The sequence below is a fragment of the Eptatretus burgeri genome, chromosome 10, assembly GCF_056783735.1.
Source record: "Eptatretus burgeri isolate ZD-2024b chromosome 10, Ebu_testis_v1, whole genome shotgun sequence".
Lineage (NCBI taxonomy): Eukaryota > Metazoa > Chordata > Myxini > Myxiniformes > Myxinidae > Eptatretus > Eptatretus burgeri.
The window spans coordinates 68,033,908-68,050,097 of NC_140970.1; the positions used below are offsets into that span (position 1 = coordinate 68,033,908).

At 35.0% G+C, this 16,190-nt stretch overlaps 1 protein-coding gene across 2 annotated transcripts in view; it reads right to left on the reverse strand.

The window, feature by feature from the left end:
- Positions 1-562, reverse strand: part of ATAD3A (ATPase family AAA domain containing 3A) — a 33,691-nt gene extending 33,129 nt beyond the window's left edge. The window contains exons 1-2 of one of the 2 annotated variants that reach the window (XR_015062512.1): positions 236-562; positions 60-136 (exon numbers count right to left, since the gene is read on the reverse strand). Coding sequence is in view for 1 of the 2 variants with exons in the window: in XM_085898819.1 (XP_085754945.1) it covers positions 60-136; positions 236-524 (366 nt within the window). In the remaining variant the exon portion in view is untranslated. The remainder of the gene's footprint in view (positions 1-59; positions 137-235) is intronic. The other variant, XM_085898819.1, reaches the window with a different exon arrangement.
- Positions 563-16,190: the final 15,628 nt, after the last annotated feature.

The window sequence follows — 16,190 nt, forward strand, 5'->3', positions numbered from 1 at the left end:
AGGCGCCCGCTGGGACACGACCGACGTCACAGAGGCGCCCGCATTTTCAGGGTACCTACCTTTATCTTCGCTTGTTGCTCCAACTGCAGCGTTCGTTCCTGCATCTGTGCCAGGTCCAGTGCGACCTTGGCATGCGCTGTGGGGGTGCACGAACACAGTTTGTTATTTTAATCCCAGCCCGAGCCTCCAGACATTAACCACGTCCATCGGGTGAGTGTTTAAACAATCATCTCACTCGAGGCGTCGAGCTCCCGAGCCGCCTTGGCAGCTCTCTCCAGGCCCGTCGGGTCGAAGTTGCTCCATTTGTCCTTGGGCCGCGCGTCCCTCGGCGGCTCCTCGTGGTCTCCGGACGCCGAACCCGCCGTGGGGAGTCCCGAGAGGTCCGGTGGCGACTCGGTTCCTTTACCGCGGTTGATCCCGAAGAGCCAGGACATTGTTACCGATGAGGAGAAACGACACCTCGTGCGGTCACTGCGCTCGTGCGAACATGACAACACGTGAACGGAGCGACTCTCTCTGCGCATGCGCGAACTTCCGGGTGTCGAATCCTCGACTTATGTTTAATAAATAAACGATCTGAGAACCAATGGAACGAGTTGTGTTTTGTTTTTTCTCCCCCCCTCGATAATTATTTTTTCACTGTAAAATTATACCGCCGTTCGTACGAACCACGTGACACTGTTTCTGTGGCTCGGATCCCAAGGGAGCACCACTCACTCCCAATGGAGACTGTCATGTTCAATATACAGGGCGCTGTTTCTATAAAATAAGAGAACACGATTCGGATATCTTACGTGGATTGAAAGGTATTTCAATAATTTTATGAGACAGATCCGATGTCCGAAGAAATTTTTACAAGAAACTTGATTGCATTGGCCACGATGTATTAATTAGCTCGGTCGGTAATCTTACCCTCTCATTTAAATTCCTTAACAAGCGCAGGAGACACGGCAACGTTCTAGAAAAAGCAGAAGAGCACGACACCAAAACGAGATACGTTTTATACGTATAAATCCATCGTGCAATCGTAGTTTGTTTGACAGTGCGTTGAGACACGACCTGAGGATTATCGCACATTTGAACAATCCATGTCGGCGTTGTTAATAACAGTAACCCGTACCGAAAGTCTTTGAGGAAAGGTCGCAATGCGAGGCGATCAGGTAATGAAAGAAAAACTTACATTTAGCATTGTCACCTGAATATACATATAACATTTGGCTTCGAAGAGGGGTCCAAATTAAAGTTAAATTTATGACGCGGCGGACGCGATGACGTCATTCTCGTTAAGAGTTGTGGCGTCCACTCTGAGGGGAGGAGCTTCGCAGTTCAAACACTCGGCCTCCACCTGAATGGTCTCCACCTGTGAAGGGCTGAATGGTCTCCACCTGTGAAGGGCTGAATGGTCTCCACCTGTGAAGGGCTGAATGGTCTCCACCTGTGAAGGGCTGAATGGTCTCCACCTGTGAAGGGCTGAATGGTCTCCACCTGTGAAGGGCTGAATGGTCTCCACCTGTGAAGGACTGAATGGTCTCCACCTGTGAAGGGCTGAATGGTCTCGACCTGTGAAAAGCTGAATGGTCTCCACGTGTGAAGGGCTGAATGGTCTCGACCTGTGAAGGGCTGAATGCTCTCGACCTGTGAAGGGCTGAATGCTCTCGACCTGTGAAGGGCTGAATGGTCTCCACCTGTGAAGGGCTGAATGGTCTCCACCTGTGAAGGGCTGTATGGCCTCCACCTGTGCTGGATTTCCTTGTACTTCTTTACTGATTCCTCGATTTTTTGATTGACGGAAAAATATGAAAACTACAACACAACATAAAATTTACCACCGATTAAGCAACAGGTGTTCGATATCTGTTTGAGCGCCATCTGTAGAACCAGAACAGAGAGCTGTTGGAAATACCATGGTGAGAAATAAAGGACTACCATGTACACCCCCCGCCCCTCCCCCCGTCTCCGGCCTCGCCTCTTAATTGTATTGTCAGTGAAAGATCCACACAAACGCAACCACATGCGTTGTGCGAATGGCCTTCCTTGGCATGTTTAGTGTATGTCATTGTGTAATTTGGTCAACTTTTCATATAGAATCTGGAAACTTGTTATTTTTCACTTCCTATGTTTACAGTGAACACAAAAACAGCTGTTTCCAATTTTTTTTATTCATAAGCAGTCACCAAAATCCAAAATTTGAGAAATCGCCATATTTTACCCATTATAGCACATTCAGAGATAATATAAAATATCTGTTCAGCTAAATTTAACCCAGTTAGGCATTATTTACGAACCCCCCAAAAGATGACAGCCAAATATGCACAAAAAGGACGTTCTGTAGTACTGAGAACATACAATTTGAATGGATGTGCAAATACAAAACACAAAGCTGCTTAGGCATATATAATTATTTAGTCATCCAAGTCCTCATTTTCCTCGTCATCGCTTGAATTCTCATCAATTGCGACATTGTTGCATGTGTCCTCAGCTCCTTCACACTTGCAGAGCTCTGTACAGGCTAGATTATGTGCCTTACAAGAGCACCGTCCACTGCACTTACTGGCGACACAGGAACACTTCACAAGTTTCACCACAGCCTTCGGTGCTGCTGGAACTTTTGAGACAACTGGGACATAGTGGCCGTCCTCCAGTTATCGCCATCCCAGAGTAACAGGATCCAGTAGAATTGGTACAGCTACTAAGTCTTGCAACCATATGTTGGCTTGTAGGTGTGCATGCAATATATGCTCAGTGATGCATCCTTGAGTCGGAAGTAGCTTCTCCACACCTTGGTTACCCTTCAGCTGCTTGAACATGTGCCACCTCAGTGCCTTGGCTGATGCAAACCCAGAGTTGAACAGCTGACACACAAACTTTTCACATCCAGACAACACCCCTGGTGATGGGTACACTCCAACACCAAGTCCAGCAAGAGCACAGATAACGTCTTCGCCTGCCTTCATGAAGACTTTGAAGTATGATGACTTCCCCTTTCCTTTGATGTGACCAGTGGTATAACTACCAGTGAGTGCATGCAATCCTGGCAATGCTGCTGCTCTTTCTGCACCTAGAGTAACATAGATGGGCTTGAGTTTGATTTTTCGTCGACCATCTCCATGCTGTTTGGGCATTTGAAAATCTTGACCAATATTCAATATCGTGTTGTTTCATCTTCGACACATAGTCCTTTTCTGCTTCATCGATGGGTATGATTTCACCTTGTTCGATACGCTCCTGTATTTCAGCAAAGAACTCAATTTTGGCTGCTATATAGTGAACAGTTGTTTCACTATCATCGGTATTGCCACCGGTAGGGGTATTTGAGAAGGGAAGACTGTCTCCAGCACGCTCAAGCTCACGCTTCAGAAGTTGCCACTGTTCATTTATACATTATAACTTCACAATCCCACAACCATCCCAATCCCACAACCATCCCAAAACCATCCCAATCCCACAACCATTCCACAACCATCCCAATCCCACAACCATCCCAAAACCATCCCAATCCCACAACCATTCCAAAACCATCCCAATCCCACAACCATCCCAAAAACCATCCCAATCGCACAACCATCCCAATCCCACAACCATTCCAAAACCATCCCAATCCCACAACCATCCCAAAAGCATCCCAATCCCACAACCATCCCAATCCCACAATCATCACAAAACCATCCCAATCCCACAACCACCCAAAACCATCACAATCCCACAACCATCCCAATCCCACAACCATCCCAAAACCATCCCAATCCCACAACCATCCCAAAACCATCCCAATCCCACAACCATCCCAATCCCACAGCCATCCAAAAACCATCCCAATCCCACAACTATCCAAAAACCATCCCAATCCCACAACCATCCCAATCCCACAACCATCCCAAAACCATCCCAATCCCACAACAGTAGGGTGAATATACTGATTCTGGCTCACTTTTCCCCATGTTAATGAATGGGGGATTTCAGCGATTCATTTTTTTTTTCCCTAAAAAGTAAACCCCCTTTTTATCCCAGGGTATATTTATTTGTCTCCCCTTTTAACCTAGGGACACTTTTTTCAAATAACCAATGCAATAAGATAAAGATTTGTTCAAGTAGTAATGTAGTAATGTGATTTGTTAAAGGTGATTCTAAAGAAATATCTGAAACATGTAAGCCTAGGGACACTCTTTTTCAAATAACCAATGCATATTGTTTAGCTCACTCATTGAACCTATAAAGATTTGTTCATTCTCAAATTCCTTCAATAGTTTAATTTTCTTTGCACAATAATCCCCATCTAAAATATTTAAAAACAAAACATTTGAATCTTTATATTTTTAAGATACGTCTTTTGTGCCATTGAAATGATAAACTTCTCTTAATGCTCTTGTTTGACCACCTCCTGAGCCACATATCATTTTGAGATTATAATAAATTGTTTTTTCATTGTTCAATTGATAACCATCAAAGTTTTCAGTCCATTCAAGGATATTAATTTTTTTCTTTACATCCTCTAACTTACTAGTTTTTAAATTGATTCGCTTATTTGTTTTATTTACCTTTGTTTTAGTTATTTTTTCAATAAGACTTGTTTGATATTTTTCACATTCATTATGTTTTCCATTTATATACCAAGACTGAGATTTTCTCCACTCTTTAGTTTGATTAATACTTGGTTTGATCATTTATATATTGTGAAAAAATGCGGCGGTAGCCCTAAAAAAAAACCCTAACCCATCTTCCCATCGTTAAAACACAATCTATTTTATACACTCTATCATAAAATATCCATATGGAACACAATCTATTCCATTATCTAAAATAAATCTCTTATCATCAAAGGCTCCTAATGCCTTTTTATTTACTTCTTCACTATATATATATGTTATGTTTATAACTTCTTATTGTATTCATTTTCCTATATTCTTCTTTCTTATTCATCAAACAATTATAATAATTTCTAAAAGTTATTGATTTCTTTATTACATATTTCTTTATTCCCTTTAACCTCTTATCAATCTGATCACCATATGTATAAGCATATGCCTTTGCTCTCAATCCAATAAACTCACTCATTACTTTTCCACCCAACTCATCCTTAAACTTACCAATAATCTTTTCATTCTTTTTGGAAAATAACTCACTCTTCTTACTAAAATTACTTGTATCATATACTCCAATATTTTTCTTCATATCCTTGTAAAAATCATCAGTTTTTATATCTAGGATAAAACTATCAGTGTCCATATACAACAATGAAACATTTTCACCATACTCTTTCTTTAAGACATTATACAAATAATCACACATCAATATCTCTGATAAATCAAGAACTGCTGTTCCAAGATAAATTGGTTTATCCATTACAATACTTTCCTTTTCCATTTGAATAGCAGAAAAGTTCTCTGAAAAAACCTCTTCTCTCTTAAAACTTGGTTTATTTATCAATCTAGAAGCTTCTTTCCAAGATGTTGCAAATCTAATGTTTTGCCTGTTTCTAACATTCTCCCTTGTCTTTCCAAAGACAGCATTATTCATCAATTTATAGAATTCCCCTTCAAATTTTACTTTTGTATTTGTTCTCATATCTGTATTGAATTTAATATACTTTTTCATCCAAGGACTTTGTTTAAATTTTAAAACTCTATGAATTTTAGCTACTCTCAATGCTTCTCTCAAAAACTGTTTCAAGCTTCTCTGATGCAAAACATATCCCTCTTTATCATAGAATGTTGTGAATAACTTTTCTGTTGATTTGCCTTTAATATTAAAACTTTTATGATATTCACTTTACCATTCTTTCTTTGGGGTTTCTTTCTCACATGCAAAAGGAAGGTCTTTATGCTTATTATGAAGATCACTCGGGTACCTCAAATCAACTTCAAAATAATAACCTTCTTCTTCCTCATTCAATTCCTCTTGAGAAGAAATAACAATATTCATCAAAGCCTTTTCATAATCCTTTTCTTCCACCTACTCTAATTTACCATAAGGCAGAGATTGAGTCATTGGCCATCCATACAAATTATTAGCATCAAAATACATCAAATAATTACTATCTTTTTCACTATCATAATTTGAAAGATATTTATTATTTGCTTTAGCATATCTTTTTGAACATACTTGTGATATTCCACCTCTCTTAGACTTCTCAATCATGAAAAGCATATCTACATCACTGATTAAATCTCTATCTTGTTTTGTCATTTTCAACATTGCACTCCAAGCTAAACCAGGAGCTGTGAAATAGTGGGCAGGATCTAATCCATAACAATTTTTATTATGACAGAGTGTTCTAAAAGCTTCAAACACATCAGCTAACAATAAAACATCTGTTTTTAGATACAAATCATGATATTCTCCAAGGTTCTTTATCTTAAATATTTTCCAAATTTCTTGTGCGTGTTTATATTCCTTATCATTATCTCTTCTTCATAAAGGTTATTATAGAAACTTTCTTTTGAAGGAAGTTGTGTTTCTTTAAATCTCATAAATGAATCCATATAATCATAAGGATAAATTCCCTTACTTGTAAGAATTTTCTCTTTACTTTGAATTTCATTCCTTGTTTGAATTTCCTCTCTAGTTAGAATTCCCTCTTTAATCAGAATTTCATCTTTAATCTGAATTTCCTCTTTAGTTAGAATTTCATTCATTGTTTGAATTTTCTTTATAATTAGAATTTCATCTTCAGTTAGAATTTCTTCATTAATTTCCTCATTAATTAGAATTTCATCTTCAGTTAGAATTTTTTCATTAATTTCCTCATTGATTAGAATTTCCTCTTTACTTTGAATTCTCTCTTTAATCTGAATTTCCTCTTTAGTTAGAATTTCCTCTTTTGGAAAGAATGAATTAAGATTTGGAAAAGACCCTGTGGAGCTTAGATTTGATGCTAGGTCGGCTAGTGGTGTTCCCATAAACTTGTAAGACTCTAGAAACCTAATACGAGTTAAAGGTTTTGTGAATATCATTTTTGTAAATGAAATATACTTTTGACTTTTGTTTGTTATGGCAAGAAATATTCCCTGGTGTTTTTGAAAGTTCATTTATAAATAGATGTGTATCATAGTTGGCGCTGTTGTGAAGAAAGACTGGAATAAAAGAAGGTAATTTATAATTAAGATTACAACAGGAATGAGCGGGACCTCCATATTTACCAGTAAGATGACAATGATTCCTAACTTTAGACTCCTCAATTTCGTCCTCACAAATATGGCAGATATTGTTCTTTCTAAATTCTAATTTTTCTTCTTCAGTTAATTTCATCGGTTCATTTGTTTCTTTCATTAATTTAGTTAGTCTTGTACAATCCTTTTCTAATTGTTTTACAAACTCTTGTGAAGCTTTTTTTCCACTATAATGTTCAAGTTTATTATACTTTTCTCCAACAGATGATTTGATATAATAACAGAAACCACAAGGAATATGTTTTTGATATTTATTACCTTCGCATTCTGCGAAAGGTTATGTTTTGGTAGCGTGTATTTATTTATTTATTTGTAATCTTGTGATTCGTATAACTCAAAAAGTATTAAACCGAATTGCATGAAATTTGGTGGGATGATTGGTTATTAGCCAGGAAGCATTCGATGAGATTTTGGGATCGTTCGGGTCAAAGGTCAAGGTCAAGGTCACGAAAAGGTCAAAATCGTCTTTTTACGATAACACGGTCAATTTTTATTCAATTTGCATGCAAATAACGCCAAAATGTTCAGAATTCAACGCCTCATCTTGTGATATGCAATATGACACAATGACGCCCATACTCTTGTTTATGAACAGGTTTTGCAAATTAACTCTATTGTCAAGGTCAAGGTCACTCAAGGTCAAAATATACTTGTAGGCATAACTTCAGATCTAATAGAGCTATTGACATGAAACCAACGTTAAAATGTTCTGTGAAATAAGACCTTTCAGGATGGTAGTCCGCGATTGGTAGTGACGTCATTGGAAGTGCGTCAAAATGATGTCACAAGATGACGTCATTTTTAAACTTTCGATTTTTTTTCAGTGTTTATCATTCCATTTTGTTGGACTGCCCTCAATGACGTCTAACACCAAATTTGACATCCATCGGACTGATGGTTGTGATGTCATGGACGTTTTTAAATGACGTTTTTCAAATGTGCCCAGAAAAAAAGTAGCGGTGGCGAAGGTATGCGCTCTACCGAGTGCCCGTTCTAGTTTGTATATGATTCTTTTGGATTAGGAGAAGCAATATTTATCTTTTTTAGGATACATTCAAAACTAGAACGGGCACTCGGTAGAGCGCATACCTTCGCCACCGCAACTTTTTTCCGGGCACATTTGAAAAACGTCATTTAAAAACGTCCATGACATCACAACCATCAGTCCGATGGATGTCAAATTTGGTGTTAGACATCATTGAGGGCAGTCCAACAAAATGGAATGATAAACACTGAAATAAATCAAAAGTTTAAAAATGACGTCATCTTGTGACATCATTTTGACGCACTTCCAATGACGTCACTACCAATCGCGGACTACCATCCTGAAAGGTCTTACTTCACAGAACATTTTAACGTTGGTTTCATGTCAATAGCTCTATTAGATCTGAAGTTATGCCTACAAGTATATTTTGACCTTGAGTGACCTTGACCTTGACCATAGAGTTAATTTGCAAAACCTGTTCATAAACAAGAGTATGGGCGTCATTGTGTCATATTGCATATCACAAGATGAGGCATTGAATTCTGAACATTTTGGCATTAGTTGCATGCAAATTGAACAAAAATTGACCGTGTTATCGTAAAAAGACGATTTTGACCTTTTCGTGACCTTGACCTTGACCTTTGACCCAAACGATCCCAAAATCTAATCGAATGCTTCCTGGCTAATAACCAATCATCCCACCAAATTTCATGCAATTCGGTTTAATACTTTTTGAGTTATACGAATCACAAGATTACAAATAAATAAATAAATACACGCCGGCCAAAACATAACCTTTCGCAGAATGCGAAGGTAATCAGCGTATATCACAAATGGGTGCATGATAGATTTATTATAATCTTCAAAATAAATCTTTTTACCAGGTTTAGGCATTGTAATTACAGCTGATTTATGATTACTACAATATTTTGAATGTTGTTCTGATTGTTCTTTTGTATGAAATGAATTAAGACATCGCTTACAAGGATATATTTTGTTTGCTGTTCTGAATACCTGAGAAGAGATTAATCTTGATAAATTATTGATGTATGTATAATGTGAATTCTTTCCAACACTAAAATATAAAAGATCAATGTGTGTTTCTTCATTTTTATAGTTGTTTGAAATTTTTAATATTTGAACTTTGTTTGTATCCGTTGATCCATATACATTAATAGAAAGATTATTCTTTTCCTCAAATTTAGGAATATCTGTTAGTGGCATTGGGAATTTAAAATCTTTAATGTCCAAGGTATTCTCATATTTCATATATTGTTTTACTCTTTCTGAATTACAATTTGGTAGATGTAAGTGAGCAAGAACAGACCAGAGAAAACATTTATTATCATTGTTCTTAATATTAACAACTGCCTTCTTTAGTTTTATTTATTTTGGTAATTCAATATAAGAAGAAGCTTTAAGAGGGTTTGATTTTAGAATGTGTATATCTAAAAAGATGATTTTTTAAAGATGAAATCCACTTCCTACCACTGTATTATCAACATCTTCCTCTTGTCTTGATAGTTCTTCATAAACCCCACTATTCAAAAAAATCTTGAAATGATGTTATAAAATGAAGATCTGTTCTCATAGAAGGAGTTTGTTCTTCATCTTGTCTTTTCATATTCATTTTCACTCCCATATAAAACTTTAAAGTTTTCATTTCTTTTAATGTCTTTCTAATAACTTTTTCAACATCAGCTTTCACTATTTCAATTGATTCAGCTATTGATGATGGACCGGGTTCTCCAAATTGAAAAATCCTTATTTTTATATGCCCTTTAAATGCCCCTCAGTGTTTTCAATATAATAGTCTCCCTTTACTTTAAACTCATTTTTCTTGTGTTTTTGTGATTGAAGATGTCTATTATAACTACTCTTCAAAACATCCTTTGAGCAGATATCACAATGTTTTCTTTCCAACTCAAGAGGAGATATTTGATGAAATAGATTAAATGTGTGTTTGTTGGTTCGAAGGTGTTTTTTATAATGTTTATATTCATGATTACAAACATCGCAGTACGTTGTATTCACCATATTTATATAATAAAACTTTGCTTAAACTAAAATTTTCTTGATGAAAATTTCGTTTAATTTATAGGTGAATCTGTGCTTAAAACCATTTTATCCTCCAACTTTTTTCACTTAATAAATACAATGTTTCAAGACACAAAAGACAAGTCTCAATCAATCTCTTCATTTGTAAAAGATACTGAGAAATATGTCAAGGATGTAAAATTTAAAATTAAACAAAGATAAATATAACAACTATTGGATAAAAACAATTATGGTGGATATGATGAGTTCTTCAATTTCCTTCAGTGGAAGGGCTTTTAGTATACCTGGTAGAACATCAATTAAAGTATCTCTAACAAAAGTTTCTCCTCTCCTTCTGGTAATATATTCAAAACTAGAAAAAGCAATGAAACAAGAAAAAGTATCAAAAAACAAAAACCTTATGGATGAAGCTTTAGAAAGAAAAGATAAGACCATCTGTAATATGCAAGGAGAAATTTGTATATTTTTCAACAACCCTAAAGATGTAAATCCTGATGAAATAAAGGATGTTAATATATCAGGTGAAATGATATTTCCTTCAATAGTAGTTAAGGATCATTTTAAAATGACCTTTAATATAAAAAATGTTGTAGTTGATTCTGGTAATGAAAAAAAGTATATAGATATCGATGGTAATATTATTAAATATGAGTCAATATGCAACTGAAAGTAGAGATGAATTTCAGTTTAAGTAAAGTTTTACTTTATAAATATGCTAGACTTCCCTGATTCTCCATATGACAAATTTGAGAATTGTCCTGCGTGTGAAAGACGGGGATTAAACACAGAGTCAAAAGCCTATAAACAATGTATATTCTGTGATTATCTTCTAATTAATGATAATAAAAATTTAAAAAGGAAAATAATTCTTTTAGATTTACACCAAAAATGAATTACTTTACAAGATTGATTAGAGAAATGAATGTAAAGTATGAGGGTGATAACACACCTTTCCTTACAAGGGAAGAAAACGAACGTATTAGAGAAATGTTCAAAGGATTGTTGTTATATATTATTCATGGATGTGATTTTCAGGGAAATATCAACACAAGATATTGCATAAATAAAATAATGGATTATCTTGAAATTAAACCTGAACTTAGGATAAAATATAGAGTTTCTAAAAAAGCCAATAATAAATTAAATAACCTGTTTTCCAAATATATAAGTGAATGATTTTTTCCCCATTTGGGAAAATAAGATAAAATTTAACAATCATAAAAATCTTCCAAATTCATTAAGATGTCTCATAGTTGGTTCAAGCGGATGTGGAAAAACATGCTTACTTTTGAAGATGCTCCTGACTCCCAACTTTTTAGATTATGAAAATTTAATAATTTTCACAAAGTCGAGTTTTCAACCAGAGTATCAATTACTCTCACAAGGTTTTAATGCTGGTCTTCAAAAAGAAGATGTAATTGGTTTATTTAAACTTCAAAAAAACCTAAATGATTATAACATTGAAGATATAATTCAACTATTTTGTGATACACAGAGATGTAAAAAGAAATCAAAACCAATAACTTGTATTCTTAGTGATAATACGGATGATATACCGTCTCCCCAAGATTTGGATAAATCAAAAAAGAACATCGTTATCTTTGATGATTGTGTTCATGAGAGAAACCAAATGGTAATGGACAGCTACTACACAAGAGGGAGACATTCTTCTTGTAATTGTATTTATCTTAGTCAATCGTACTTTCAACTTCCTCGTCGTTCCATCAGAAACAATGCTAATACTTTTATTTTATTCAAGTTAAATTCAATAGATATAAACAATTTTTGGAGAGACAATTGTTCTACATTATGTAGTAAAAAGGAATTTGGGGATTAAATGAAACACACGACTGAAAAATATAAATATATTGTTGTGAAACAAGATGAGATATTAAATGATATTTTTCAACAAATAAATGGATGCGAAAGAAAGAGAAAGAAGATTTAGGGAACATCAAGAGTTGGTTTCAAAAGTTGTAAAACAACAGGAAGACATAAAGAAGAAACGCAGACAGAAACTAACGTGCGAAGAAGCATTTGAGAGAAAACAAGAGAAAATTTTTAAACCACTTTTAAAAACTTCCCAAGAAAAAATGAAAGATGTTTCCAACGTTCCCACAGTAGAATATACTCCTAGAAAGCTCCAAATGTTAAAAGATTTCAGTCAAATGACGGAGGAAGAATTAGAGCATATAGGAGAATTAGAATATGATAATGAAGGATTATTTCAACAACTGGAAGAGATGAATCGACCCCCTGATTATATTGTGAATGCTCTTCAAAACAATGAGTATTCAGCGGATTCAAAAACCAAAGCAGGACTCATTCCAACAGAACAACCAGCAATATTTCATCTTGTTCAAGAAAAGGTATTGATATTTAATGATGAATTAAGGTTCTTGGGTTCTGCTCAACCCCCTGTTAAACTAACTCCGAGATTAATGTTTCTTCTCACAAAAGATGGAAGACAAGGTTCAACTGTGAGGGATGAATCAAAGTATATTGATAAACCATTGGATATGAAAAATAATGATGATGGAGTATATATTGATCTGCTGGACTCTCTTAATTATAGGGTTAGTCTTTCTGGTAAAAGTAGGAAGAATGAGAAGGAGAAACACATTATTCAGGCTTTAAGAATCCTTGGTTCAGGTATTAGTTTTCTTCCAAATGACCCATCACAATTAGTTTATAGACTGTTATTGTTGTTAGGCAGTAAGAAGGCTGGAAATAACAATTGTTTTAATGAAGCATCAGCCATTTTAGACCAGTTGATGAACATGAAAATAATTAATAAATATCAATATAAAGACATTTTATCTCATTAAATAAGATGAGAAGCACTATCCTTCGTTTCAATTTCACAACAAGCGACCACACATCTTCATTCCCATACCCACTACAACTTGACACAACAAAAGAATATGAGGCATCTTTATTGTCCATGGAAACTTATAATACCTTATTTAATATAACTGATAAAAATGACAAGTTTAGTTATAATCCCGGAAGTGGATACAAAACGATAAAAGTCTCACCCGGAGCATATGAGATTTCTCAAATATCTTCCGAAATTGCTCGTCTTATGAAAGAATAGGGTGATGAACCAAAAAATATTGTTATAGACATTCAAAAACATACTTCAAAATCAACGATTAAACTTAAAAAATAACTACAAGGTTGATTTCACAATTGATAATTCATTTAGAGAGTTATTGGGTTTCTCCTCAAAAAAGATTGAAACTAATGGGACGTTTTACAATGATAATGTCATTCAAATATCCTCAGGAATAAACTCGGTATTAATTCACTGTGCTTTGATTGATGGTGCTTATAATGATGGAATAAAAACAAATACAATATTTTCATTCAGTGCACACTCAACCCCAATTGGTTATAAATTCAATATGGAACCCAAAAATTTGGTTTATCTCCCTGTGTCAGGAAAAAACATACACAGAGTAAATTTTAGGATAACCGACCAAGATAATCGTATGATTTCTTTTAATTGGGAAGTTATATCCATCAGAATTCACCTACGTGAAGTTTTCCAAAAAATAAATACGATGGTTATTGTGAGGAAACACGAGTTGGGAAAATATAAAATAATTACAGGGGATGGGATGTTCCTTTCCCCATACTACAAGGGTGAAGGTATGTATCTTGGTAGAGGATACTATAAACCTAAGAGACAAAGGGGTGTCGGACATCAATTTAGAGGAGATGGGATAATTGATACTCTAATGGGTATTGGTTCAACTGCTTCTGCTGTGTGAAATGTAGCAGGTGCTGTAAAGATCATAAAAGATGCCTAAAAGGAATCTCATAAATTACAAGCAATTAAAGAAATTAAAAAAGGTAAAACTCAGTTGTCCCCCCAAGAACAACAGAAAATAATTAAAATACTTGGGTCAGGGTTTCAAAAGTTTTAACATCTTTTTTCCTAAATAAATACAAGTATGGAAGCAATTGATAGTATCTATGATTTGGATGATACTATTATTATCTCACACTCCACTAAAAAAGAAGATTACTTCAAGGTAAATGCAATAACTGGAACAGACTGGAATACGAATGGTACAAAAAGTTTTGAAATAAATAATCAACAAACCTATTTGAATCGATCCGAAAGTTTCTTGTTGTGTAAATTTACATTCACTAAGGCTAGGAATAACACAAACGCTACACTCGTAAATGATTTCTTCTGGAAAATGTTTGATAGTGTTCGTTTGTACATTGGAACACAAGAAGTTGAAGTGGTTGATTATGTCTCTGCTGTATCTGAAATGATGAAATTTACACTATATACATTCAGTGATAGAATGGGAAAGGGGGCTGTCGAAGATTTTATTCCTGATATGTCAACGGGAACAACCACAGACCCTGGATATACTCAAAGGAAAGGAACGTATACTGATGATACAAAAGCAGTTAATTGTTTTACTGTGGCAGTTCCTCTTAAAGGTATATTTGGATTTTGTGATCATGATAAAGTTCTGTATGGTCTTAAAATTAGATTTCAACTACAAAGGAATGATAATGAAAATAGATTACTTTTTGGTGTTGGTAGTGCTTTTGGTGAGCAGAATAAATTTGTAATTGATGAAATGAGTTGGTATATGAGTGAATATACTCCTAATCTTAAAACAGAAGAGATGTTGAACAGAAGACTTAACTCAAAGAAACCACTCAGTGTATCATACCTCAAAAGAAGATGTCAACACGTTAAACTTAACCAAACCACTTACACGTGGAATTTGGGTGTTCTGGAAGGAAAGCCACGATATCTGTGGATCATTTTTAAAAAGCCAGATGGTGATACTGCGACTGATAAGAATAATGCATTGAGTGATAATGCTCAGGTGAAACAACTTCGCGTTTCTCTAGATGGAACATTTTATCCACGAGATAGATTGGAAATTAATTGGGAAAAAAATGATTTTGCTGAAGCATACAAGTCTTACCAAAAGGTGTGTGAAAGTAATGGAAATAAAGAACCTATTTTGGATATGACAGCATTTAAAAGTTTGTATACAATCTATGCGTTTGACCTGAGCGCTCAAAAGGAAACTATAAAGTCTAATCGAGTGGATACTTCCCTATACATTGAAAGAGGAGAGAGTGAACAAGTTGATACATATTGTTTGCTTTTGGAAGAAACAGAATTGCAGATTAATACAGATAATGGTGTTATGATTCGTCTCACATAATTTTTTGTTAAATAAATGAGTGGCAAAGTACCAACTGGGGTATATGTTAATCAAATCAATCTTCATAAACTATCATCTTGTGTTCAAAATCAAAAGCCTTGTACGATTAACGTTAATACAATTCAGAGAAAAGGAGCAGTAAGAATTGATATTTTGCTCACAAGAGAACAGGTTAAAATCTTGAATGATACTGGCTCACTTAAAATTAAAATGACAAAACCAATGTTGAAAAAATATTCAATAAGAGAGACGAGTGGAGGATTTCTCCCATTTCTAATTCCTTTATTTGCTGGTTTAAGTGCGGTTGGAGCATTGACGGGTGGTATTTCAACAGCGGTAAAAACTGCCAATGAAAGGAAGGCTCAACTCCAGGTTCAAAAAGAATTGGAAAGACATAACAAAGAGTTGGAGAAACAAATTAGTGGAAGTGGTGTAATTGTAGATTTTGCTGAAAAACTTGAAGGTCTGCCTGATAAAGCGAGATTGTTAGTTGGAGATATGCTTTCTTCGATCGCACAAGCAGGTGTAAAATTAACTAAAAGAGGTAATGGATTATATCTTTCTAATAAATAAATGAGCATTGATGAGTGGTTTAAAGAAGTTGGAAAGAATACAACATCAAATTTACAACTTGTCAAATATTGTAAGAAATTAAAAATTCCTAATGTGGTTATTTGTATGAGAGATGAATTAACAAATGTGCCTAAACATACAAAGAATATTATTATGAACTTAGAAGATAATAATGGGAACGGTTCTCATTGGGTTTGT